This window comes from Watersipora subatra, chromosome 9 (assembly GCF_963576615.1).
Source record: "Watersipora subatra chromosome 9, tzWatSuba1.1, whole genome shotgun sequence".
Lineage (NCBI taxonomy): Eukaryota > Metazoa > Bryozoa > Gymnolaemata > Cheilostomatida > Watersiporidae > Watersipora > Watersipora subatra.
Genome location: NC_088716.1, coordinates 45359986 through 45382698, shown reverse-complemented (window position 1 = coordinate 45382698; position 22713 = coordinate 45359986). Strand labels below are relative to the sequence as shown.

The window sequence follows — 22713 nt, the reverse complement described above, 5'->3', positions numbered from 1 at the left end:
GTGGTAGGTAAGATAATGTAATGTTTATAAGTTGTCTTTATTACCTGTGTAATGCCGGGCATTCATCTAGTCTACTATAATAACAGCCATGGCTGTTCGGCCATTAGTCCGATACCATGCTAAGAGCAATAGGAAAAAAGATTGCTTAACACGGTAATCTAACTAAGGACATCAGGTAGAGGCAAGCATGTTGCCACTACACTGTATTCTAGCATATAATAAATTCTACAACCCTCCTTCATCACATCCTGCTTACCCTACTAGACATTCATTACTATCTCTTCCGCTCCCATCGTCTTTTACTACGTGTGAACATAGACAGGTCTCCTATTAGATGGCACGAGTTTGGAACCTATTGCCCGGCAGTCTACGCTGGATTGCCAATGCTCACAAATTTAAAGTGGCTTTGAAACAACATCTGCTTGGATTACTGGGATAACTTAGGTCTATTGACTCTTAGCTGCTTTGTCTGCTGACTTGGGTTCGGCGCCATGATTAGCTCTGCTATTGCTCATATGGACCCTCATTTTCTACAGATTTCTTATCTTTTATATGTTGTATATTAAAATAATGAAAATAAATACATACATACATACACCACTCGGTCACCATTCCATTTTACGGTATAATCATACTCATCACTAGTGACGATCTCTCACAGCGGCCAGGGCCGTCACATAGGTAGCACTACAAGAGTACTAGCCTTAGTAAAGAGGATCTATAAGATCAATATTTACTATAATTAGCCTGATTGGAATAAAATATTGATTCGTATAGGTTTTCAACTTGTTGCATTTGGCTTTACAGCGCCTTAGTTTAATAACTGCAATAATCTTCCAGTATTTTAAAATAATAGTAGACATACTTATTTTCTGTGATTTATTCACACACCTGATGATCTCTCACGGCACGCTAGACCGCCCGGGTAATAGTACAATCCATAAGGTTATGCATTAGATATTCACCCATTTTCAAATTGTTGATTAGCAATTGCTTTCTTATTTTGACATGAAAATGTTTTGTATCATCTGCTAAAAAGAATACCACCAAGTATTTTAGTATTTTTACGTTTATTATTTGAATGTACAAATGGTCACAATTGTAAAATTTTGAGAATCAATTTTTTGAGCGAAGCTCGACGCATTGTTTATATGCAACAAAATTTCGTAGAAGGAACCTAGCAATACTATTTATACCTTAACCATGCTATTCTTGAAACAAACAAAGAAGATAAAAAATATATCAATAAAATTTTGGTAAAATATCATACGAACAAACATGTGCAATATTTGTTTTGGGATAAAGATATTGTTTAGAAGGACGTTTTTTTAGTGATTGGACAATAATGGAACTACAAAAGATGCACCAAGAGTAGCAGAGATAATCACAGAAGCTGCTGCTGAAACGTTTTCTGAATGCTCAAGAGGTAATCAGGTAAAGGTTTATAGAACAAAAAACACTTGCCAATTGTTTCACAGCTACCAACACAGTGTCTGATGCTACAGGCGGCGTTCTTGGTAGGTGTAGGTTATGTCGTATCTCAAACCTTTCAATCGGCAGCGTCTTGTATGTTGCGCAATCTCGACACTGACCTAAAATTATTACCTCTTTTATAAAACCTATAATGAAGTTGAAACATTTCATGGAAATATATTCTTCTTCGGTAGAAATATTGTAATGTCAGCATAAAAGCTGTGCTGCATGTCTTGTCAATGTCTTGATCATTCCTACTACCTTGGAATGCTAATTTATAAAAATTTGAGTAACTTCAAAGATTAGGGTGAAGGTATGTACCATGTCTGTTTATAATTAAATAGTGTACTTTTTGTTTCAGTTTATAAAAACTTGAAAATTCAACATCAAGCTGTGTTGAGTTGACGTAAAAGATCTCATGTGAGCCCGACCTCCTTAAAGCAATTCTATTATCAAATTTAACTAATTTTGAACAGAAAGAGACTGAAAATTAGTTACATTGGTCTGAAACAAGCATTTTGAAATTTTAAATGATTAGATTCAGTCTAGACTAGAAGTACTCTGGCAGTATGAAATTAATTGTGCTAGATAGATTGCCAAAAGATTATAGTTAGAGAGAACAGCAACAGAATAGAAGATGGATGGTTTTATCATATTACCAGCTGTAGGGAGTCGCTATCATTCTTGTTGGTACTGTAATAGTGAAAAAACAACCAAAATAAAATATACAAGATGTGCTAGTTTCCAGCTTTAAACAACTAAGCAACTATTCAAGGAACTTGCTAAAGGAACCATAATGTCACGCTACTGTGAGTGATGAATTCAGGTTGGGATGAGTTGAAATTGCAGAGTTCTTGCAAATAAAAATGTGTATGCTAAGTTAACCTATGACTTGGAAGTTCTCAAACTGAAAACGTATTATATCTCTTGGAGGCATCGAATAAATATTATTATTAGTTTTATGATTGGGTCTTGAGCCTGTTGATTAGTTCTATTGCCACGTTAAAAAAATTCTCGTCAATGTTTTAATGCAAATGCTTCATATTTTACAACTACAAAAGTAAGCTTCTCATTATTTTAGTTCACCATCAATAAGTCCGTCAAGAGCCATCTATACTTACACCACTTTTGATCTGTAATTGCGACATATTTTTCAAACTATAATAAGATACTCAGCAGGCATCAGAAGGTAGACTGGGGAATCTATCAAGGATGCAACTAGAGTGGTTTGCAAGCGGCTGACCATATATGGTGAACTTCACTCAAAGTTTGATACTGCTAGGTTATACCTTAATAGAAAAGATGGAGGCAGGGGCTCAAAAGTCTATAGTTGACAAGAAAAGAAGAACAGAGTATAAAAGCCTATGCAGCTTCATTGGCCACCATAGATATTGCTAGCTGAATTACATTCAGTTGGTGTGACAATGTGGCAATCTGAAGTTCGATATTGCTATGCTAGGTTATACTTCAGTAGAAAAAATGGAAGCAGGAGACTCAAAAGTCTCTAGCAGACAGTGAAAGAGGACGAACAGACTATGAAAGTTTTTGCGGCCTCCAGAGACACCACACACATGTTACTAATGAATTTCACTGGATTGCTATAACAAAAAAACTGCACAATGGCAATGAGAAATCTTACTGGCATACCAAACCACTCCATGGTGCCTACCACCGAAAAATATCTGAGGCTAGTGACCTCTACCAGACATAAATGTTGCTGAAAAATGATGACCTATTGGCTAATACAGAGCCAGTAATCATGGCAGCACACGAGTGAGTACTCCCAACTAAGGAACTCTAAATCCAGATCGATCAAACTAAAGATGATCCTAGATGTGAACTGTGCCAGGATTTACTAGAGACCATCCATCACATCATCAGTGGATGCCAGCAGCTAGCAGGTAATGCACACACCACATGGCATGATCACGTCGTAGGCGTAGTATACAGAAGTCTACGTGATGAATATGACCTCAATAAACCACAACACTGCTCGGGAAGCTCTTGATAAATCAATGAGAACACCTTGCTAAGCTCCTCAGGGACTTCTACGTTTGGACTGACAAGCATGTTTTGGCATACCAGCCAGCCAGATATTGTAATAGACAAGGAGAGCATGATGTCTGCTATAATAGATATAGCAGTACCCAACGACTATAACATAGCCAGAGAAGTAAAGTAAAAGTGTAGAGACATCTCCCTTTGTAGAGAAAATACAAAAGTGCTGGCATGTAAGAACAACTGTATATCCGGTAGTCATTGAAGCATTGGGTGCAATAACACCTGCACATCTAATGTGGCTTATCAAATACCGGCAACAGTCAAGACAAGTCGGTTGCAAAAAGGCGCCCAATTGGGAATTGCTAAGATATTGAGGCGAGCACACAAACTACCGGTCACCGGTATGAGACCTGAGCTTGAGTAGACATTATCACCTGCTTTGGTAAACTGAGGTGAAGAAACTTTAGTAATTTTTCTATTTCCAATGTATATCATAGTACACATCCCTCATCGGAGTTGGCTGAAAGAAGGTTGTAATTCAATGAAACTTCAAACAATGTCTATTAAGGATAAAGTAGCGTATATGTGCAGTCAGGCTAAATAGCTATTAACGGTAGAGTACAGCTCAAAAACTTGATAAATTTACTCTATGGTTATCAGAATTTTGTATGAAAGGAAATAAGAAGTTGCCTTCTCAATATATGTATGTAAAACCTACTTGAAGAGATTTTATTAGTTGGATGAGGGAAACTTGCTGGTTGGTTGGACTTGCCATGGGATCCATTCATTTTGTTTCCTTTTGCTTTAGCGGAGTGTTTTGCCTTTTCTTTTGACTGTGTTGACTCTGCAACATAAGTACGCCCATCGTGTGCACACACAGATAAAGTGAGCCGGCTAATAGCGATGTAGAACCTTAGGTATGGCTTATAAGATGGGATCTAATGCGGATTGATCTGCTGGACCAATATACATATTTTGTCGACTGTACATGTATATTGTAGGTTGTATATTACAAGTTAGGGTTTGGGCTGTACATCAAATAGGCTCTATACTGTTTTTTAATATTAATGCGTGATGAAATTTTATAATAAAGTAAATTACAAAATTTCAAATCGCACTATATTTAACCATTTTAATTGTGTCATTAATATCATTTTTTTTCTCATTCTCTTACATTGTATTCTAATATTATATTTGATAATATTACTTAGCACTACCCATGCTCTATATTTCACCACATTGCCCTATATATAGTGTATTTACTCTAAATGTATTTGTAGACAAGTTACACACAGAATTTTATTTGATAAAGTATTTAATAGTGAACTAGCAATGAAAAGATTGTGTATTATTATGCTCATTTCCCAGACTCAGACATCGAAGGAATTAGCTTTCTCCTTGTTCAATAGCCTTGCATCATTTCTAATACCCAGGTGATCTGGAGGCGGGTTGAGTGACACGTGCATCGGTTTACAGTTTGCTAGGCCTTCAGTGTTGCTGTGGCATGATTGGCTGGGACGAGTGTGCTTTACTTGTTAGCCAGTGATATGTGATTTCTGCGCTGGTCGTTGACCTATGAACTCTGTTTTTAGCAGACGGACGTGCAGTAGTAGTTTGCTCAGTCAAAATGAACTACATAGTGGGCTTACGTAGCAGCTGATCACGTATTTCATAACTGAAAGAGTTCTTGTTACACAAACATACCTGCCAACTCTCACGCATTGGGCGTGAGACTCACGCAATCACCCCAAAGAAAAAATGAAAATGTGTGAGATTTTTGCCCCAATTTCAAAAATTTTATATATGCTATCATTGATACATCAATTGCCCCAAAACCAAATCTCACGCATTGCCCCACTCTTTGGTTGGCAGGTCTGTACACGAAGTCGCAAAGTTATTCACCAGGAAGAAAAAGGTACTAGTTATGAACTTTTATAATCGGCCTTATGTTTCTAATCTGTATGTTCTTGTTCTTTCATGTGCCTATAGTTGTAATGTGCAAATATGGTAATGTTGTCATTCATTGAGCTAGTTTTGAAGTTTTGTATTACTTATTTGCATTTGCTTTTAGACTTTTTGGTGGTGTTGATGTTGAAAGCCAATAAAGTTTATTGCAATCATACACATCTGTGAAGTTATCATTTTTCTAAAGTTAAAAGTCCTAGCAATGTTTCCACATTGCTAAAAGCAGTAACCTCGGCGGTGCCCAGGGTTTTTAAAATTTTCAATCAAATAAGCTAAAGGTTAGTGTTTAGGAGGCTGGTTCTCTGGAACTAAACTGAGTTTTAAAACAAAATACTTTCAGCAACCTGGCGTTTATATTTGCTTTGAACTAATCACCTGTTGGTTTATAGCTGCTGCTCAATTCCTTAAGCAAAGCTCTGAAACATGGAAGTGACCTCCGCCATGATTGTCTTGCTTCTTTCTTCAAGACACAGTAAAACAGGAAGAGTAAAAATCCTTGAAGCGAGTTGAAGATGACAAAAATGTAGTTGAACACCACTGCCTTCTGCACAGCCAAAAGCCCTGAAAAAGATTCACTGACCAAGTAAATGACTGCCTAAAAGGTGAGCATACATATACTGGTTAAGTTTATATTTTCTTCAGGAAATACCTCGTTTTAGAATTCATCCCAACTGACACAAAAGTTGCAAAAGCTATTCGATATAAATTTTTGATTTTTTATACACAGCATTTTGGCATGGCTTTTGACATTTCGTAAAACAAGCTGGTGATATAAATTGTAAAAAAATCTTACGTACTAGTAATTCAACCTAGCTAAAATTACTAGCTTAGGGATTAGCTCTGCTATAAGGAGTATATTGCTGCTTTGCCTGAAAGCTAAGAATTTATTAACAAGTAGGACCAAACCTTGTTTCAACTAGTATTTCATAAAAGCAATAATAATGTATGCTAAATGTTTCTTTTTACCGGTGATGAGCTACATTTCAAAAGTCATTTGATGCAGCTTGATCTTATGTGTTGTCTTTAACATTCAAAAATAAACTCTACCTTAATTCATTTGCTACACACCTGCCATGCTCCAAGTAAGTCCTAGCAATGCAAATACGGAAATGGCGCCCCGGATACGTTTCCCAATTTTTCTTTTTACTTTTCTCGCTTCACTAGAGCAGGTAGAACCACGTTTGGCAGACATTCGGCGAATCTGTTTCACGACGAAGAAGAAAGCGATGGTATTCATAATCAGAATCACACCAATAGGTGCTAGCACGGCACCAAAGAATGCTTCTGGTTTCAGCCAGCATCTAAAATACAATATTGAGCATGGTTGAATACAAGTTATGTTTTTGGTAAAACAGAGGCTGTTAGTCCTAAATCTTTCAACTAGCTTAGAATTGCACTAATAAAACTTGGCTCCTGGACCCACTTGAATGAATATGGAAGCTAAAGTGGTGAGAGCCTTTATTAACTGAAATAACAGCAATAGTAAACAATAGCAACCATGAGAACAATAATTGTTGCAGTAATAGTAATAATTAGAATAGCAGTAACAATAATAATAATAGTAATATTGTGTCATCCTAGCCTAGTAGAACTACATCAATGATAGAAAATAACACCAGTTTATATAGTAATCGATAATAATAATTATAATAGCAATAGTAATAATAATTGTAATTATTATATTAATAATTATTTAATTAAACTTAATTAAATAAATTTAAATAAACAATAGTTAATAATTATTAAAAGTTGATAATGATATAATGATTATAATAGTAATTATAATAGTAATAACTGCAATCAAGAGATAGAGACAAGGAGGCCTGATAAGCTGTCATTGACAAGAGGAATAGAAAAACAATAGCTATAGATATGGCTGTGCCAAGTGACTTCTGAAGGAAATAGAAGGAACAAAAAAGATCAGGAAGCACCAGGACCTAATTATTGAAGTGAACAGAATGTGAAATGCAAGAGTTTGAGTGATTTTAATAGTGATGGGTGCACTTGAAGCTAACTAGCGCTTGAAGGATTAGATGACAGTATTCCATGCTCACCAGAAGACAGTGGACAGCATTCAACAAGCTGCTCTATTGGGTTCGACAAACATCTTAAAAAAGGTGCTGTCTGATTAGGTTCATTAGTTCTGAATGGATAGCAGTGTTATATCCAGCAACAACTGTGCAATGCCTCAATAATAATAAGAATAATAATATATAAAAAGCCATGCCTGGTTCTTATGTGGGAGACCAGGCGTGGAATGGTCATCAGTCTGCTACCGGAATTGATACTACTACTACTACTAAACATACCAGAAGAAGATGGAACAGACAGATAACATTGACGCACTGGAGTGTTACTACCTCAGCGAGCCTGAAAGGAGAAGGTATATTAAGAGAATAAATCAGATCTAGAAGAATAGGAGACTGCAGCATTATTGAACAGAGGATTGCAAACCAAGTTAGGGTGATCAAAAGAAATGGACTAGTGTCAGACCAAAATTAAAAACAAAGTCTTGAATACCAAACCAACTGAGAGTGAAAAGCAGAAAAAGACCGTAGTGAAAGTAACACCACACACAAACAAACAGAAAAGACCAGAGAAAAACCAGAACAGCGAATAGCTGAGAACAGAAATAAGAATCCAACAGAACAAGAGAGGAAAATTATCAGACAACTAGATGATGAAATGGTTAATGTTGACGAAAGAGTTATCTTTAGATTCCAGAAAACATCAAAAAAGCTACTTAAGGAAATGGCAAAGATCAACAAGGCAATAAGGTTCATGGAAGTCGCAGACATCGTTGAAACCAGCAGGCTTGTCTTTGCTGAAGCTCTCATTGTGCTAAAATGCTTGAATGTGAACAAACCAACTGGAAACAACAATAAGAGAGAGCCACCATGAAAAATACAACTGCAAAAAAATAGAAGAGGTAAGGAAATGAGTAAGCAAGATGATCAATATCAAGGCAGACCATCAAAAAGCAACCTAATGATTGAAGTACAAAACAGACTCATGAGAAAAGATGTAGACAGAGTGATTGAAAAACTCAAGAAAAGACTGAAAGCCACAGCAGCCTAGCTAAAGAGATATAGACACAGGTAAACTAGTTTTGAAAGAACCAACTTTTTGAGAATGGTCTGGGAAAGTTCTATCACAGGCTAAAGGGAAAAGACCAGGTACAAGTACCTCCACCTGAACCAAATTCAGCTCAAGAGTTCTGGAGCTGCATTTTGACACAGGCTCATGTACACAACTGAGGTGCTGAATGAATCAAAGAATCAGAAAAAAACTTGAGAGGTTTAGAACACCAAGACAACTTGGAGATCAACGCAGGCAGCTTGAAAAGAGTTTTAGGCAAATTAGGTAAGTAGTAATGAAAGGTAGCCAGACCAAATAGAGTACAAGCGTACTGGCTGAAAAACTTTACTAGCCTACATGCTAGAATTGTGGATCAGCTCAGAAAACCACCAGAGTTTATGACAACTAACTAGTAGGACGATACTTATCCCCAAGGATCCCAGAAAAGAAAATGTACCATCCAATTACAGACCAATAACATGCTTGCCTATAATTTATAAAGTGCTGACTGTCATGATCTCGAAAAGCATATACAACCACCTAGAGCAACAGAACATAATACCATGCAAATGGAAAGGCTGTGGACGTAAGCACAGAAGGACGAAAGACCAACTGATAATAGATAAGAATGTAATGAGAGATTGTAGAACAAGAAAGAGTATCCTAGTGATGGGCCACATAGACGACGGAAAGACTTATGACATGGTTCCCCATACACGGATAATATCAGTGTTTGACTGATGCAAAGTGTCAGAGAACACTGAGAAATTCATAATGAGCAGGTTTGCAATATGAAATATTATCATAGAAAGTAAAAGTGATCTAGTCAAAAGCTATAGGTTAGTATTAAATGTGAGATCTTTCAGAGAAATAATTTGTCACCGTTGATGTTTGTGATGGCCATGATACCATTAAAACATTTTAGATAAACTAAAATCAACATATCATACGAAAAAAGAGATGTAATCAACCACCAAGAGATGTAATTCATGGATGACTTGACAGTTTATGGAAGGTCACAGAATGCCATAAACACACTAAACAAGACTGTTAAAATATACTGCAATGACATCGGTATGGAATTCAAACTAAACAAATATGCCACCATCATCATGAAAAGAGGGACACCGAGAAGAGGGACTCTCTGCAGAGGAGAGAGTGGAAATGCAAGGAACACAGGAATTCACCACCTCATAGACTATGACAAATGCTAATACCTTGGAGTACTGGAAGCAGATGACATCGAACATAATGCAACGAAAATGAAAATATGTGATGAATACATAGACAGAGTAAAGAGAGTTTTCAAGTCAAAGTTGAATTCAGGAAACGTGTTCCAAGCTATCAATACCTGGTCTGTATCCTTGTATGGATATTAAAGTGATTACCCTAAGGCCTGGGCTCACTTACTACAAACCACTTGGTTGGGAAGACAATTTTTCTTATAATAATAAAAGTAGTAATAAGAATAATGACAATAGCAATAGTGATAATAAGAATAATAATTATAATAATAGTAATAATAATTATAATACATTGTAATAGTAATAAAAACAGTAAAAAAACTACTCTATTACGTCTTGAAAACATCTTAAGAAAAGCGCTGTTTATTTAGGTTGAGTGGTTCTGAATGGATAGCGATGTTATATCCAGTAACTCACTAATGGTAATAATAATATGTAATAATAATAGTGAAAAATCTTTACTGTTGTAAAATGGGTTTGCAGTAATCATAGGTGGCAATATGAAACTAAGTTACTTAAATGAAGTTTATGGTTTTAAAACTCATGAATGTACCAAACAGTCACTTTGGACTTGTCTAAAATCACTTGTGAATATGGCAGGTCTTAGTATCCATTAATGTTAGTAAAATAAGAAAGAGCATTGTAATCATATTGCAATGCATTTTTCAAGATGGCCATTTATTGCTGCTCGCAGCTGGGTTAGGCATATCGCCATTCCTACTGTTTTAACAATTTGGCATGGTTGTAAGGGAGCTGATGTCTCTCACAATTGCCATCAAAGATGAAATTTACACCAGATCAAATATGTTAGCGCTTGGTTCGAATAATTTTTTACAGTACCTATATTCTTTGCCATTTTTTAGCAATGAAAGCACACTTTTTAACAAAAGTTAGCAAATTTAATAATAGGAGAAATATTAAAACTAAAAATAATAATAATAAATTGTTGAAAAGTTTATTGGATAATAGAAAGAGTGAGCGTTTTTGAAATGCAGTGATTTTTTTTATAAATAATTCCCTAACCTGACTACCAATTGTGAAACTACACAATGACTTCTGCTAAATGATCGTTGCACTAAATACCTGCTTGTTTTACAAAGCTTTGAGAAGATTGTTGGTACAGCTAACATCTGCCAGTATATATGACGACGCTGTAGAGAACACCATCAAATGCATGGTCTATCTTGATCTTTTGCGCATCTAGAACTGATTCACTCAACTCAAACAGAGGTGGTTTCTGATGTGTGTAAAAGTTAGCAGTGACATCCGGATTGATTGTTTTTTAAAAAAACTCTCAACGCATGTGCACCAACAATTATTTACTTAGCCTATTTGATCATTAGCTATATGTATTACTGCCCACTAGATCATAGACTTTACATACAAATTATTTCCTAAATACATCTAATAATGATATCATAAGCTTCTTTAAAGTATTTCTTTATTTTATGTAAAACCTGTAGCTTGCTTGGACATAAACTCACAGTTGGCCATTGTAAAGTTGGTAGTTGTTGACGTCTATAGATAGTGTAATTACAACAACAAGTAAAGGTGTTCCCCATCCGACTAGCATCGACTTTAGCATAAGTCTGTTGATTGTTCGAAATATTACCACCAATGAAATGTACATGTAAACTCCTTCGATGGCCATCCATGCAAACGCAGACATTAATGAGTAATGTAGCAAAGCACCTGCCACCTAAAACAAATATTTAGCAAATCTTAGCTAAAATTATGGATATTTGTAAGTTGTCATTCTGTTGTATTATTTAACAGAGATTTAGCAAGTTGAGTACACACTTGTATGTCTCATTTTAAGAACATCCCGCGACGCCTCTGATGAAACAACAACAAATTACAGTTGAGCCTAAATACAGGCAAACCTCTGCATGCAACATTAATTCATTTGAGATCTGTTTCTTATATCACAGCTGTTGTATGTTGCATCAAATATTTCTATAAGTATACATAGTATTTTATGTATTATGTATTTTATTTTTATGATAGCTCTTTAATAAATAGTGCAGCCAATTACACACAAAAACAAAACAGATGTTTTACATGTGAGAGCTGTAAAAATGTCAGTTGAAAAATATGTTTGTTGTCATTTTATCCTGAAAATGGCCAGCTAGGTCTTGTGCTTTGCCAAGTGAACAGGAGACAAAAAGTAAAAAATCTTTACATAAAATTCAATTCGTTTCAGCATCTGCTTTGTATGTTAAATCGTCGTACGTTGGATCTAATATTTCTTTAGAAATGTTCTACAATTTATTTAATTTGTTCCATATCTCAAAATCTATGATAAATTTTTAATAAATACTAAAAGTGACTACACATGACATTAAAACAAATTTATTGAGTAAAGATTGTAAAAATTATGTATGAATTCAAAATTAAATGTACAAAATAGTATTAATAAAACAAAGCTTGTATTGTTGATTTGCCTTTAAGACACATAAACGTAAGTTTAGCGCTGCATAGGTCATGACGTAAAGGCGAATATATAGACATGTGGCGTACACTGTTCTAGTCCAGACAAGGTAAAGATTGAACTAACTTAGCTGATAATTTTTTTATTATTTCTAATTTTTTTTTGGTCTTACCAGTTTTTTTATTCCTCTGCACAAAGCAACGATTTGTTGATAACTTCAAACATCATTTCTTGGAAATTACTTCAGGTATAGAGTCAATTAACTGCAAGAAATTCCCGATGTATGCTAACTCATATCCTAACTAAAGGTTTACCTTTAGTTGTATTCAGATTGTAAATCTCTGGTCTTCAGCAACAGGGAGCACAGCTTAAACAATTCTATACATATCATAGTTAATTACTCTCATCACATTTACAGTGCTTTGGTGTGTAATGTCACAGAAAATAATCAGAGTTAACACCTTGTTCTAACAAGCAATAAATGAATACAATATAAAATAAATAAATATTAAATGTTGTGTGTATGAAGGTCACCAGTTTTTTTCATGCATCCAGAGTAATGACTCTATTCAATTTTTGCGGTAAGTCATTACAATAATTTTATATACATGTAACAAAAAAAACTGACTGCTACAGAAAAAACAATTTGTCGCTTGCAAGTACACCCTTTGATGCCCCAAAAAATTTATGTAAACTTGGCTGAACTATGGGTAAACACAAAGCTGTAATGACGATCTTTAGTAATACTAAGCAGTCTGAAAGCTCTTCAAGCACCTCAAAAGTTTTAATTTTTGACATTAAAACAGAATGTATTTTAGTAGTGTTACCTACACCTACCTTGCACAAGACATTGTCTACTTTAATATGTGTCAGTGAGAGAAAGATAAGGTTGAGCAATGCTAAAGCTGCAGCAAGGTTCATCAGTATCTTGGAAGGGTTATCTTTCCTTAGCTTCCTGTTAATAATTACATTTAATTTCATAGTCAAAAAAATTCCAGATAAAGCATGATAAATGCATATTATCTCTAAAGTTCTATGTTGTCATGCTAGTGAACAGTTCTAATATGTGTTTTGCTGTAAGAGATGGTTGAAATACTTAAGCAAGTTCACTCGACTAATATGTCGTTTTCAAGTTATGTGTTAATTTCAGATATACTTTGGTATAAAATAACATTTTATGTTTTTTAATCACATTGGCAAACTGTGAGATTGTTGGTATATTAGATATACATTCACATGAACATGCTGATAATGTGTTAGTTACGCGCAGAAGCAATATTTTAATGGCATATTAGTTATCTCGATAACGTGTTAGTTCAACAGAGTGTGTGCTAGTTATGTAAAATTATAACTCGATGGCATATTAGTTATCTGTATAGTGTGATAGTTTATCAGTGTGTAAGTTAATGTACATAGAATACCATAGCTAAATGACATTTCAATTATTTGTCAAACACTCCTCTTTAGCATATAAGCCTACTTTTAAAATTATTGCATAATGGCATGTTGGTTACCTGTGTATACCATAAGTGAGAAGGGTAATGAGGGCACCGCAGAGAGATATTGCGCAGCCCACATAACTCAGATATGTAAGAATAGCAGTGTTCTTTTCATCTAAGACTCCGTCATATGGGTTAACATCCTGCAAAGGAGAAATAGCACCAAGAATTTGCATAGATCAATATTGTAGCAGATTTTGATTTGACTGTACTTTTAGTGACTAAATTAATTTTAACAACATTTTTAGACTTTTTGTGTGTGTAAGTTAGCTGTAAGCATGAGAATAGGGAATAACTATTAATTGTTTCAAGCTATAATTTCCAGTTTGGCTATAGATGTTATTTTGATTTATGAAAGAGCATCAGCTAGTCTCATGCCACCATTGACAGCACTGAGGTGCACTGGTAACTACTTGATAAACTTTCTTAAAACCTTGCAACTTTTTCTCAAGTTAGTCGCTTACAGATATAATTAATATGAATATATTTTATACATAAAATAAAAACCAATAAAAGCTAAGTATTTTTTTAAAGGTTTTAGAAAACTTTGAGTAAAAAATACTGTAGTGGAATTAAAAATTGAGACTTAATTTATATCTAATATTAAAAAACTCATTTATAAAGATATTGAAAGGAGATTTTTATTACTTTTGGGGTAGTCAATAGTTAATGGAAATACTTACAAGAAGTAGAGCAAAGTGAGTGAGATGATCACTGTCACAGACGGTGTAGTCAGCTGTTCTCTCTACCAGGGTTACGCCCTCTTGTGACCATCTGCTCAGCTCCCAGTCCCAATAGGTACACAGAGTGCTTAGGTTACCACTCAGCTAAATGATACCAAGTCATACATAATGTAGGCCTATGCACATTACAAAAGTGATTAACAACCTTCTTTTGAAAATAACAGTAATAATAAATGTGTATAATCCCACGAGCAAACGAGCAGAGCGATGTGTGGGAGTTTTTATGATAAATGCATGTGCACACAACTTACGAAAATTATTCATCAACAATGAGACGAACCCTTGGCTAGAAATTTCATCAAGAAATTTAAGCATCGGAATGTAAAGTCCTTAAAGTATAATAACGGTACAAAACACATTTAAACCTGTTTAAATATGTTACCAAGTCTTTGTAAATTGTCGGTATTATCTTTAAACTTACCCATCTGATCGGATTATACACAAATAGACAGATTTATTTGAATGAAAATTGCCACAAAAAGCTGGAAAAGCTCGGTTTAATAAAAGTTAAGACCGAAAATTGAAACGCCAATAAAGCCGTGCGACCGATTGTAGAACTATTTAGTAGTGCGTATTTCACGAGAAAACCGAGTTCATTTTACCAGTCTATGGTGCTGTTTACTTGTAATCGAATTTATTCGAAGGTTTCTGTAATAAACGTAGACCGTTTGAGGCGTAGACCGATTTACAGGTACGAAATTGTGCTACACCGTTTATCAGCCTATGTTTTTTGTCCAATCACTGAAGGTTTCATTATTTAAAACGTTAGCCGAAATTCTTTACAACTTACATACAAGCTAGGGCCAAACTACAACGCCCCTTCATGACGAGAACATTTTTTATTTTGCTACATTTTTATACGAGTGAATGCTCCTACCCGCTTTCTGTTAAACTGTTAAAGATCGCTTATCAAAACCATTCTACATTCAACGCAACCAACTTTCAAACTGTGTATAGTACACAGTAGCTTGCCATTTTACTTCTAATTTTGCATTTCAGAGTTATAATAAACATATTTCTTTATTGTTGTTGAATTACATACATTACAGTAAATTAGGCCTACAGCTTTATAACACTTTTATAACAGCTTTTGTTTTGCTGCAGTTTGCAGAAATCTTCGAGACGCATTAACGCTCATAGGTTTTCTATTATTGCTGTATTACTATATTAACAATATTGGTTATTTTAATAATATCAGTGCATTTTACTTATAATATTGGCCAACATTGCATTTCTCCTATTGCAAGGGAGAGATATAAACGTGTAATATTTTCCTTTCATTGTTGTTGTTTGTCATGACCAAACACTTTTTAAATAAATTTTCTTAAAACCTATATAAATACCACAACTTTTCGATATTGCTACCTATGACGTTTTGAAATGTAAATAAAATTTTGTATTGGTTTTCTATTATTACTATATTAATAAAATTGATTATTCTAAGAATATCAGTGCATTTTACTTCTAATATTGGCCAATATTGCATTTCTCCTGTTGCAGGGGGAAAATATAAACATCTTTTCCATTCATTATTGCTTATTGTTGTATATAATAACACCCACACTCAGTACATTACAGCTACCATTGCAGTTATCCTATTGCACTGCAGAGCCATTTGATAGCTAATATTGCATTTCTCAACCATTAGTACCCTTTATTTTTTTGCCAATATCTTTGGCCATCTCTTTGGTCATGGGCTGTATGACAGTGGAATTTCTAGTTTATTAATATAGCCAAAATATGTTCGGACAAATCCAGTAAAATGGCATTGTTTAAATGCTTCATTACCCTACACAAACATCTTAAGGTTGTACTCTCTATTTGATCAAAAGGAACTTGAAAAATTCTCTCAAACTTAATGTATGACATTTGATTTCTGCTTTGCTTGCTGCAAGCAGGGTTTGTGCATGGATAACTGCACTGTCACAATATCAGTGGCTCAGTGATCTTTGATAATCATAGCTGAGACTAATGGCATTGGCGCCATTTGAACATGAACATTTGTCATGAACATTGGTGGCTAAAAACATTCCTACTGGGGGTGAGCAATTTTTAGTTTATAGTAGTTCGTTTTGCTCTTCTGTCATTTTTAAATTTTTTTATGCTTACGAGGCTAAAGAATTTACACAACAGAACATAATTTGATAAGCTGATGCATTTTTCTGAAAAATAAGGCATTCACAAGTGCAAACTCTATTATTGCTAAACTGGATGTGAATTTTGAAAATGATGCACAGGAGTGTTGAGAGGTATTTATTCTTGTATTATTTTATATCATATGTTAACTAAAACAATAATATGTATAATGCATGCTATGATAATAACAATTTATATTCAATTATTTACTATTATTATTGCAAAAATTAAATTATTGTGTGGTTTTACGCGCCATGTAGTATTTACAAAGAGTTAACTGCAGCACTGTTTGAAATAGGCTAAAATCAGTAAACCTCTTGTATTTTACTTAGATTAAAATTCTCTAGCCCCGCAGCATACATACCTTTACTTTATGTGGTAGAACAACCCTGACTTTATTTGTCAGGTTATAAACTTTTTGCTTTCCAATCGAAGCTGAAACAACCCAGCTGTTTGTCTGTTGGCTGTCTGTTTCATTCGGCTCTATCAGTGCTTGAAAAAGATGGTCTATTCTATAGATTGTGAATTTCAATCTTTTTCCAGAGTCACAGCGAGCCACCTCCTTTGGAAGCTCAACCTCTAATGGAGATTGGGTGTCTAAAAATTAACCTATTATGGATAACTTTATTTTAATTCAGTGTTACACCATATTAAAATTCTATGAAAACAATCCTTGTTCTTCCAATAGGGTCACATGTACCAGAGTAGGTAAAAGAAAATGCAGATGTTGAAAATGTTGATATCATAAAGGAACCACAAGCTTGAGATACAAAAAGATAAAATTAAAAAAATGGAATTGCTTGTATGGCTACAGAAAATAGACAGCACATTCTCTTTTGATGCGTCAAAAAGGTTAATGCATTCTAAACAGTTCATTTCTTTTGTCACAGACAATCTTGTCTTCTGTGGCATTCACTGGCATATCACTTTTAAAATTTAAGCAAAGCATTAGTTTATGCGGAAGTTATCTATAATAAAGTCTAGTATCTATTTGTAGACTACGATTTCAGCAATGTTCTTATGATCTTACAGACAAAATGTCATCCACTGTTGCCATATTAAGTGTTTTTAATCATTTCAACTCCCGCAGCTCTGGATGATTGACGGTCTTTAGCAGGTTTTAAACAATACTACATCAATTTTTTCTGCTGTAACAGCTCTAAAATATGTCATTAGATTTGTATTTTTTAGTTGTTTTCACATCAATTGATTTAGATGTACTATAATTTATTTACGAACTTTGTGTCTTATGTTTACAAGTCTTTTAATAAAGTGATCGCTTGTCTGTGTTTCTGTTGTCTATCTCAGTCACCTCACTTATTTGGAATAAGCTCAATAATAGAAGTGAACCACTTCTAAGAATAATTCTTAAAAATTCAAATTCATTGAAATCTGCCTCCACACACTAGGATTTTTTAGCATCAATTGCTCAAAAGTGTTTATTTAAACTTCAGTTGGCCTTGATCAATAGAGATATCACCATTTGAGACATTCACCAGTTATGGACCCAATAGGGAAATTTTCTATGAATACAATTGAAACAAGCTTTGAATAAAAAGAGGGGTAGGTATTTCTTACTAATAGTTTTTACAATATGACATTAAAACGATAGACCAAGTAACCGCACCCAACACTTGGTACAATAGAGCTTGTGCAGCGCAATTGTTCTTGCATGAACACTTGGGCTACCTTTATATCACATGTTGAATATTAAAGCACAATCACTTTGGAGTTGCCATACCCTGTGAGTAACCGTAATTTCTATGGTCGAAGGAGTAGGAGTACCCATCAGTGCAATTAGAGGTATTACTCAGCTGTGATACATGCACAGTAAGTGATGACCTTGAAAGTGTCATGTTATTTGCTCCATAGAGTTGCACATCATCTGAAAACTTGTTCATGTTTCTTATAAGTCTAAAAATAAAACATACAAATCTCACACAATGATGTATTAAAAATCTTGAAAAATAAAATGGTGAACCCAATTAAACCTGATCCTTGTTGAGTTGTATTTAAAGTAGAGTTCAAATTGACTTTTTAATTGAATTGCGATGTGCCGTTACTAACTTCATTAACCTTTAAGGCTCCATGTCTGACTGAATAGAAATCAGTGATATTGAGGCAACTGAAAAGTTATGTATTGTTATTTCATATGCGTGTGATTAAATTTACGCTCTTTAAAGTGCTTATCTAAGATAGTTTTTTAAATGTAAAGTTGGCTAACATGCAAATATATAGTTTGATAGCTATTTTTTCAGCAGCAGAGCAGCACACGGTAAACAAAGATCACTTACTAAGTGTTAGTGAAAGCATGTGTATAAATGCCTAAAAATCATTCTGTTAAAATCTTTTCATTATTTTCTTTATAGTTCCACCAAATAGCTTAGACCAAAACTTTGATTATTAAACCTTTTTTCGAAACTTGACTCAATCGTAAAAAGATTGTATGCATGGTAGACCAATAAAGGCTTTTTTAATCAAATAATTTAGTTTTCATAAAACAAAGACTTTTTACAGAAAAAAGTTTTTCTGAAATAATTCCAAAAAGAACTCATCATTGCTATTTTGTTGGTTTTTAAAACTACAAAATACAAAATTATAAAAAAAATATTAATATTATTTGCCAATAAAATATCAAAAAGTTACTATGTTTTTGTTAAGATCTCTACATTTGTAACATTTACAAATTACAACTATTTTTTTTGATTGGAAACATGTACATTTTTTCAAAGCATTATTTTCAATATTTGTGAAGCACGAGTAACTCTAGTAGGTCAAGATACTTCTATAAAAACTTATCACACTTTTCTGCAACCTTATTTTAACCAAGTTCGACAATTTATTTTAAAAATGATATGTGATAGAAAATAAAGGTTCCTTATTTGTACGTACTTGCTGACACTGCTGTTGGTTGATTCTGCTGAACGAAGGATGTCATCTTCGACATATTGGAGTAAATTGTAAACAGTCATGTAGTCTTCTGTACTATAGTTGGAGGGAGCCTCAACGGCGAGGGTGAAGCGCAAAATTTCAACTATCAGCACAAAATCTAAGACAGTGATGCCATACTCCATGTTGTCTCCTGATATGTTTACTAGCTGACTCACTATCTCACTTGTGTTGTACATAAGCTCAGTAACTGTAAAGTGCAGAAAAATCATTAACAGTGAGAAAACAGATTTTTACTGATTAAGAACTTCTTAGACTATAAAACCTAAAACAACCAAACACTGCGGGTAGTTGTTAGTTTTAAAAGTTATGATGACCATAAAAATTCAATTTTTTTACTAGGACAGTAATTTCAAACCTAAAAAAAACTTGTGGAAACCTGTGATAACTGGTTAAGACCAGCTGAGATTAGTTTAGCTTCGTGATGTCTGGTTAAAGGCTGTTTCGCACTATATGGTGCTATGTCGGGATTAATACATCGGTGATTGTTTGTAATAACATTGTTCGCACTATCACAAACCCACCCGCGTTTACATAGTCCGCGACGTAGTGTTCTCATTACATGATACAGTCACTAAAACGCAGGGTGTGATAAAGTATTCACCCATGCCCAGATAAAAAATGCATTGCAGTGGCAGGAAATTTTTGGAGTTGGAGCAAAAGTTCATGAGCTTGCTAAATATATCATCTGAAAATGTTGAATGATGCAGTACAGATTCTTGAAAAGCCAGCAGTGTCAGTTGATCCGCTGTGTCAACTTCATTCTAATGCGCAACTGTAGTACACATGCATTTTCAATTTCATACTTGAATTGCTGGGTTTCAGGTAATGCATCATGGAAGTACACGTCATTACGTGGTAGATTGCAATGTGCAATTTGTAGTAGAGCGCATTTGCAATATTAGTATATGTCTAGTGTGCATTGGAAAGTTGTAATGCCCTGCAAAATTACTGTGTACTGCACGGCGATGACACAGCGCAGTTTTAGTGTGTCACAACTCTGCTGAACTGATGAAATACTAGTCCTGCAGCAATTTTTATGAAAAGAAATATAGATTACGCATTTGCACATTATACAGACTGTAGACGATACGTGACGAAATTTTTACAGCTTTAATGTTCTCCCAACACATCTGTGTTGCCTCGGTGATGTCTTTGATTCACTATGCACCTAGTCAACCAATAATCATCCCGAGGACAACCCTCAGATATGGCGGTATAGCCAGCCAGCTTAAAAAGTAGATGTAAGGTTTCATAACCAACTCAAACCAGCTGCAACCTGTTGAGACAAGCTAAAAAATTATTTGGCTGGCTTCAACTGGCTAAAGTCTGCAGAAACTCAGTAGACTAACCAGTTGCTACAGAGAGAGAAAGCTAGAGAAAGTACTTGTTGAACTACTTGAAAGTACTTGTTGTTCATGAGTCTGCTATTGTTTAGACATTCTGTTTAAGGTTGACTTGCAACAAAATTCACATTACAGTTATTTGATACGAAAAGATTCACCATGTCTTACTTTGTTGTGTTGTAGGTGCAAAATATGTGGAAAGGTGATTACAAGCTCTTAAAAGCTCAAGAACGAACAGTTAATCGTAGCCACACGAGACCGCCGTAGTTTGGATTCTCTTTCCAAAACGGCTCAAATGTGATGTAGTTGTGAGAGATGGTTTCTGTTTACACTTTCATGCAACCTTAATCGTCGAAATATTTTCACAAATATACTTCACGCATTCAATAAAATCATGTCTATTGTTCTTACGCGTCTGTTTTATTGTCATCGTAATGCTGTCACTTTTAGCGGTGATATCTTATAACTTACCGTAAAAAATTGTTTAATCTTTTAGCCTTAGCTTGAAGGAGTACATATCATTGTCTGATAATCATGACGAGCCTGTTGGTCACTTGTGATAATCGAAAAGTGCTGCAGAAATTATTTGCGAAGTATTGGGTCACTTGATTAGATTACGACTTGCCGTTTAGACCAAACTAAAACAAAACTGTAAAGTAGCGAGCATCTATATTTGATACGGGGTCTTCGGTAAAACCCGAAGTGTTTGTCATAAACTAGTGCTACGATAAGTTTTATATATAGCTTTTTATTGGCCTTTCAATTTGCGTAAGAACATCACGTGACAAGACGATAACCAAATTTCATGAATACATCATCGAACTAAAGAGATTCCAATTTACGGCGGCTTTTCGTTTTTGAGCTTTTAAGAACTTGTAATCACATTTCCAGATATTTAGCACCTACAACACAACAGAGTAAGACATGGTAAATCTTTTGATACCAAATAACTGTAATGTGAATTTTATTGCAAGTCAACCTTTAAAATATCATCAATCAGCTGTGAAGATTGTAAAATGTAACAACTAAGTCAATTAAGTAATATTTTACCGTGACATATGTTTTCTAATTGCAGAGCCAGTGATAGCAATGCAGAAGTCGTAATATTATATAAAATTAAGTGATACATGGAAAACTATTTTAGAAAAAAAGTGTCAACTGCCTATTTATATCTTTTATGTTAAAAGTGTGTAAATCCACTAGGCTCTTCATTAAAATTAGGAGTTGTGCGACAAAGAAACTCAATAATGTAAAAAACTAGTTTTATACGTATAAGACTATTTTAAAAAGGTAGTTTATGGTAAAAAGGGGGCTTTGTTGTTAGTACACTGCATCAATAATGGAAACACATAATTAAGGGCTTCTTAGGGTGCTATGGCTAACCATAAGTCATACCAAAAAACTCTAAAATGAGCGCTGAGGAGGCACAATTTAGATAAAAGGGCTAAATTTAGTTGCGTTCTATTCAAGTAACTGCAACTTCTCTCTTGAAAACTTATTTTCAACTCGTTTTAGGAGTAAATAAGAATGTAATGTAGAATCGTAGAATAGATTTTTTCAGTTACTTGATGAACACATCATTATATTGTTATACAGCACATTGTAGTACAATACGTTGTAATGCAATACATCATAATTCATTGTAATGCAAACCTGTTTGATTAAACTTGTTGACAGCGAGGTCTTCCAAAGAATTTGTGAATGCCGAAGGACATTGAGTGTTGTCTTCACCCGTCAATGTGGGAATACCATTCTCAGGAAGGCTGTAACCAAAGCGATTTTATTAACATACAAAATTAGGCATAAAATATGAAATATGACGATTATCAAAGGGATTTATTAGTTCTT

At 34.4% G+C, this 22713-nt stretch overlaps 1 protein-coding gene across 1 annotated transcript in view; it reads right to left on the bottom strand.

Moving 5' to 3' along the window:
• Positions 1-5806: 5806 nt before the first annotated feature.
• Positions 5807-22713, bottom strand: part of LOC137405125 (mucin-22-like) — a 28649-nt gene continuing 11742 nt past the window's right edge. Inside the window, exons 6-15 of the mRNA XM_068091349.1 lie at positions 22519-22628; positions 19463-19709; positions 18312-18484; positions 16935-17167; positions 14375-14518; positions 13707-13834; positions 13030-13147; positions 11246-11460; positions 6508-6740; positions 5807-6000 (exon numbers count right to left, since the gene is read on the bottom strand). Of these exons, the coding sequence (XP_067947450.1) occupies positions 5807-6000; positions 6508-6740; positions 11246-11460; positions 13030-13147; positions 13707-13834; positions 14375-14518; positions 16935-17167; positions 18312-18484; positions 19463-19709; positions 22519-22628 (1795 nt within the window). The remainder of the gene's footprint in view (positions 6001-6507; positions 6741-11245; positions 11461-13029; positions 13148-13706; positions 13835-14374; positions 14519-16934; positions 17168-18311; positions 18485-19462; positions 19710-22518; positions 22629-22713) is intronic.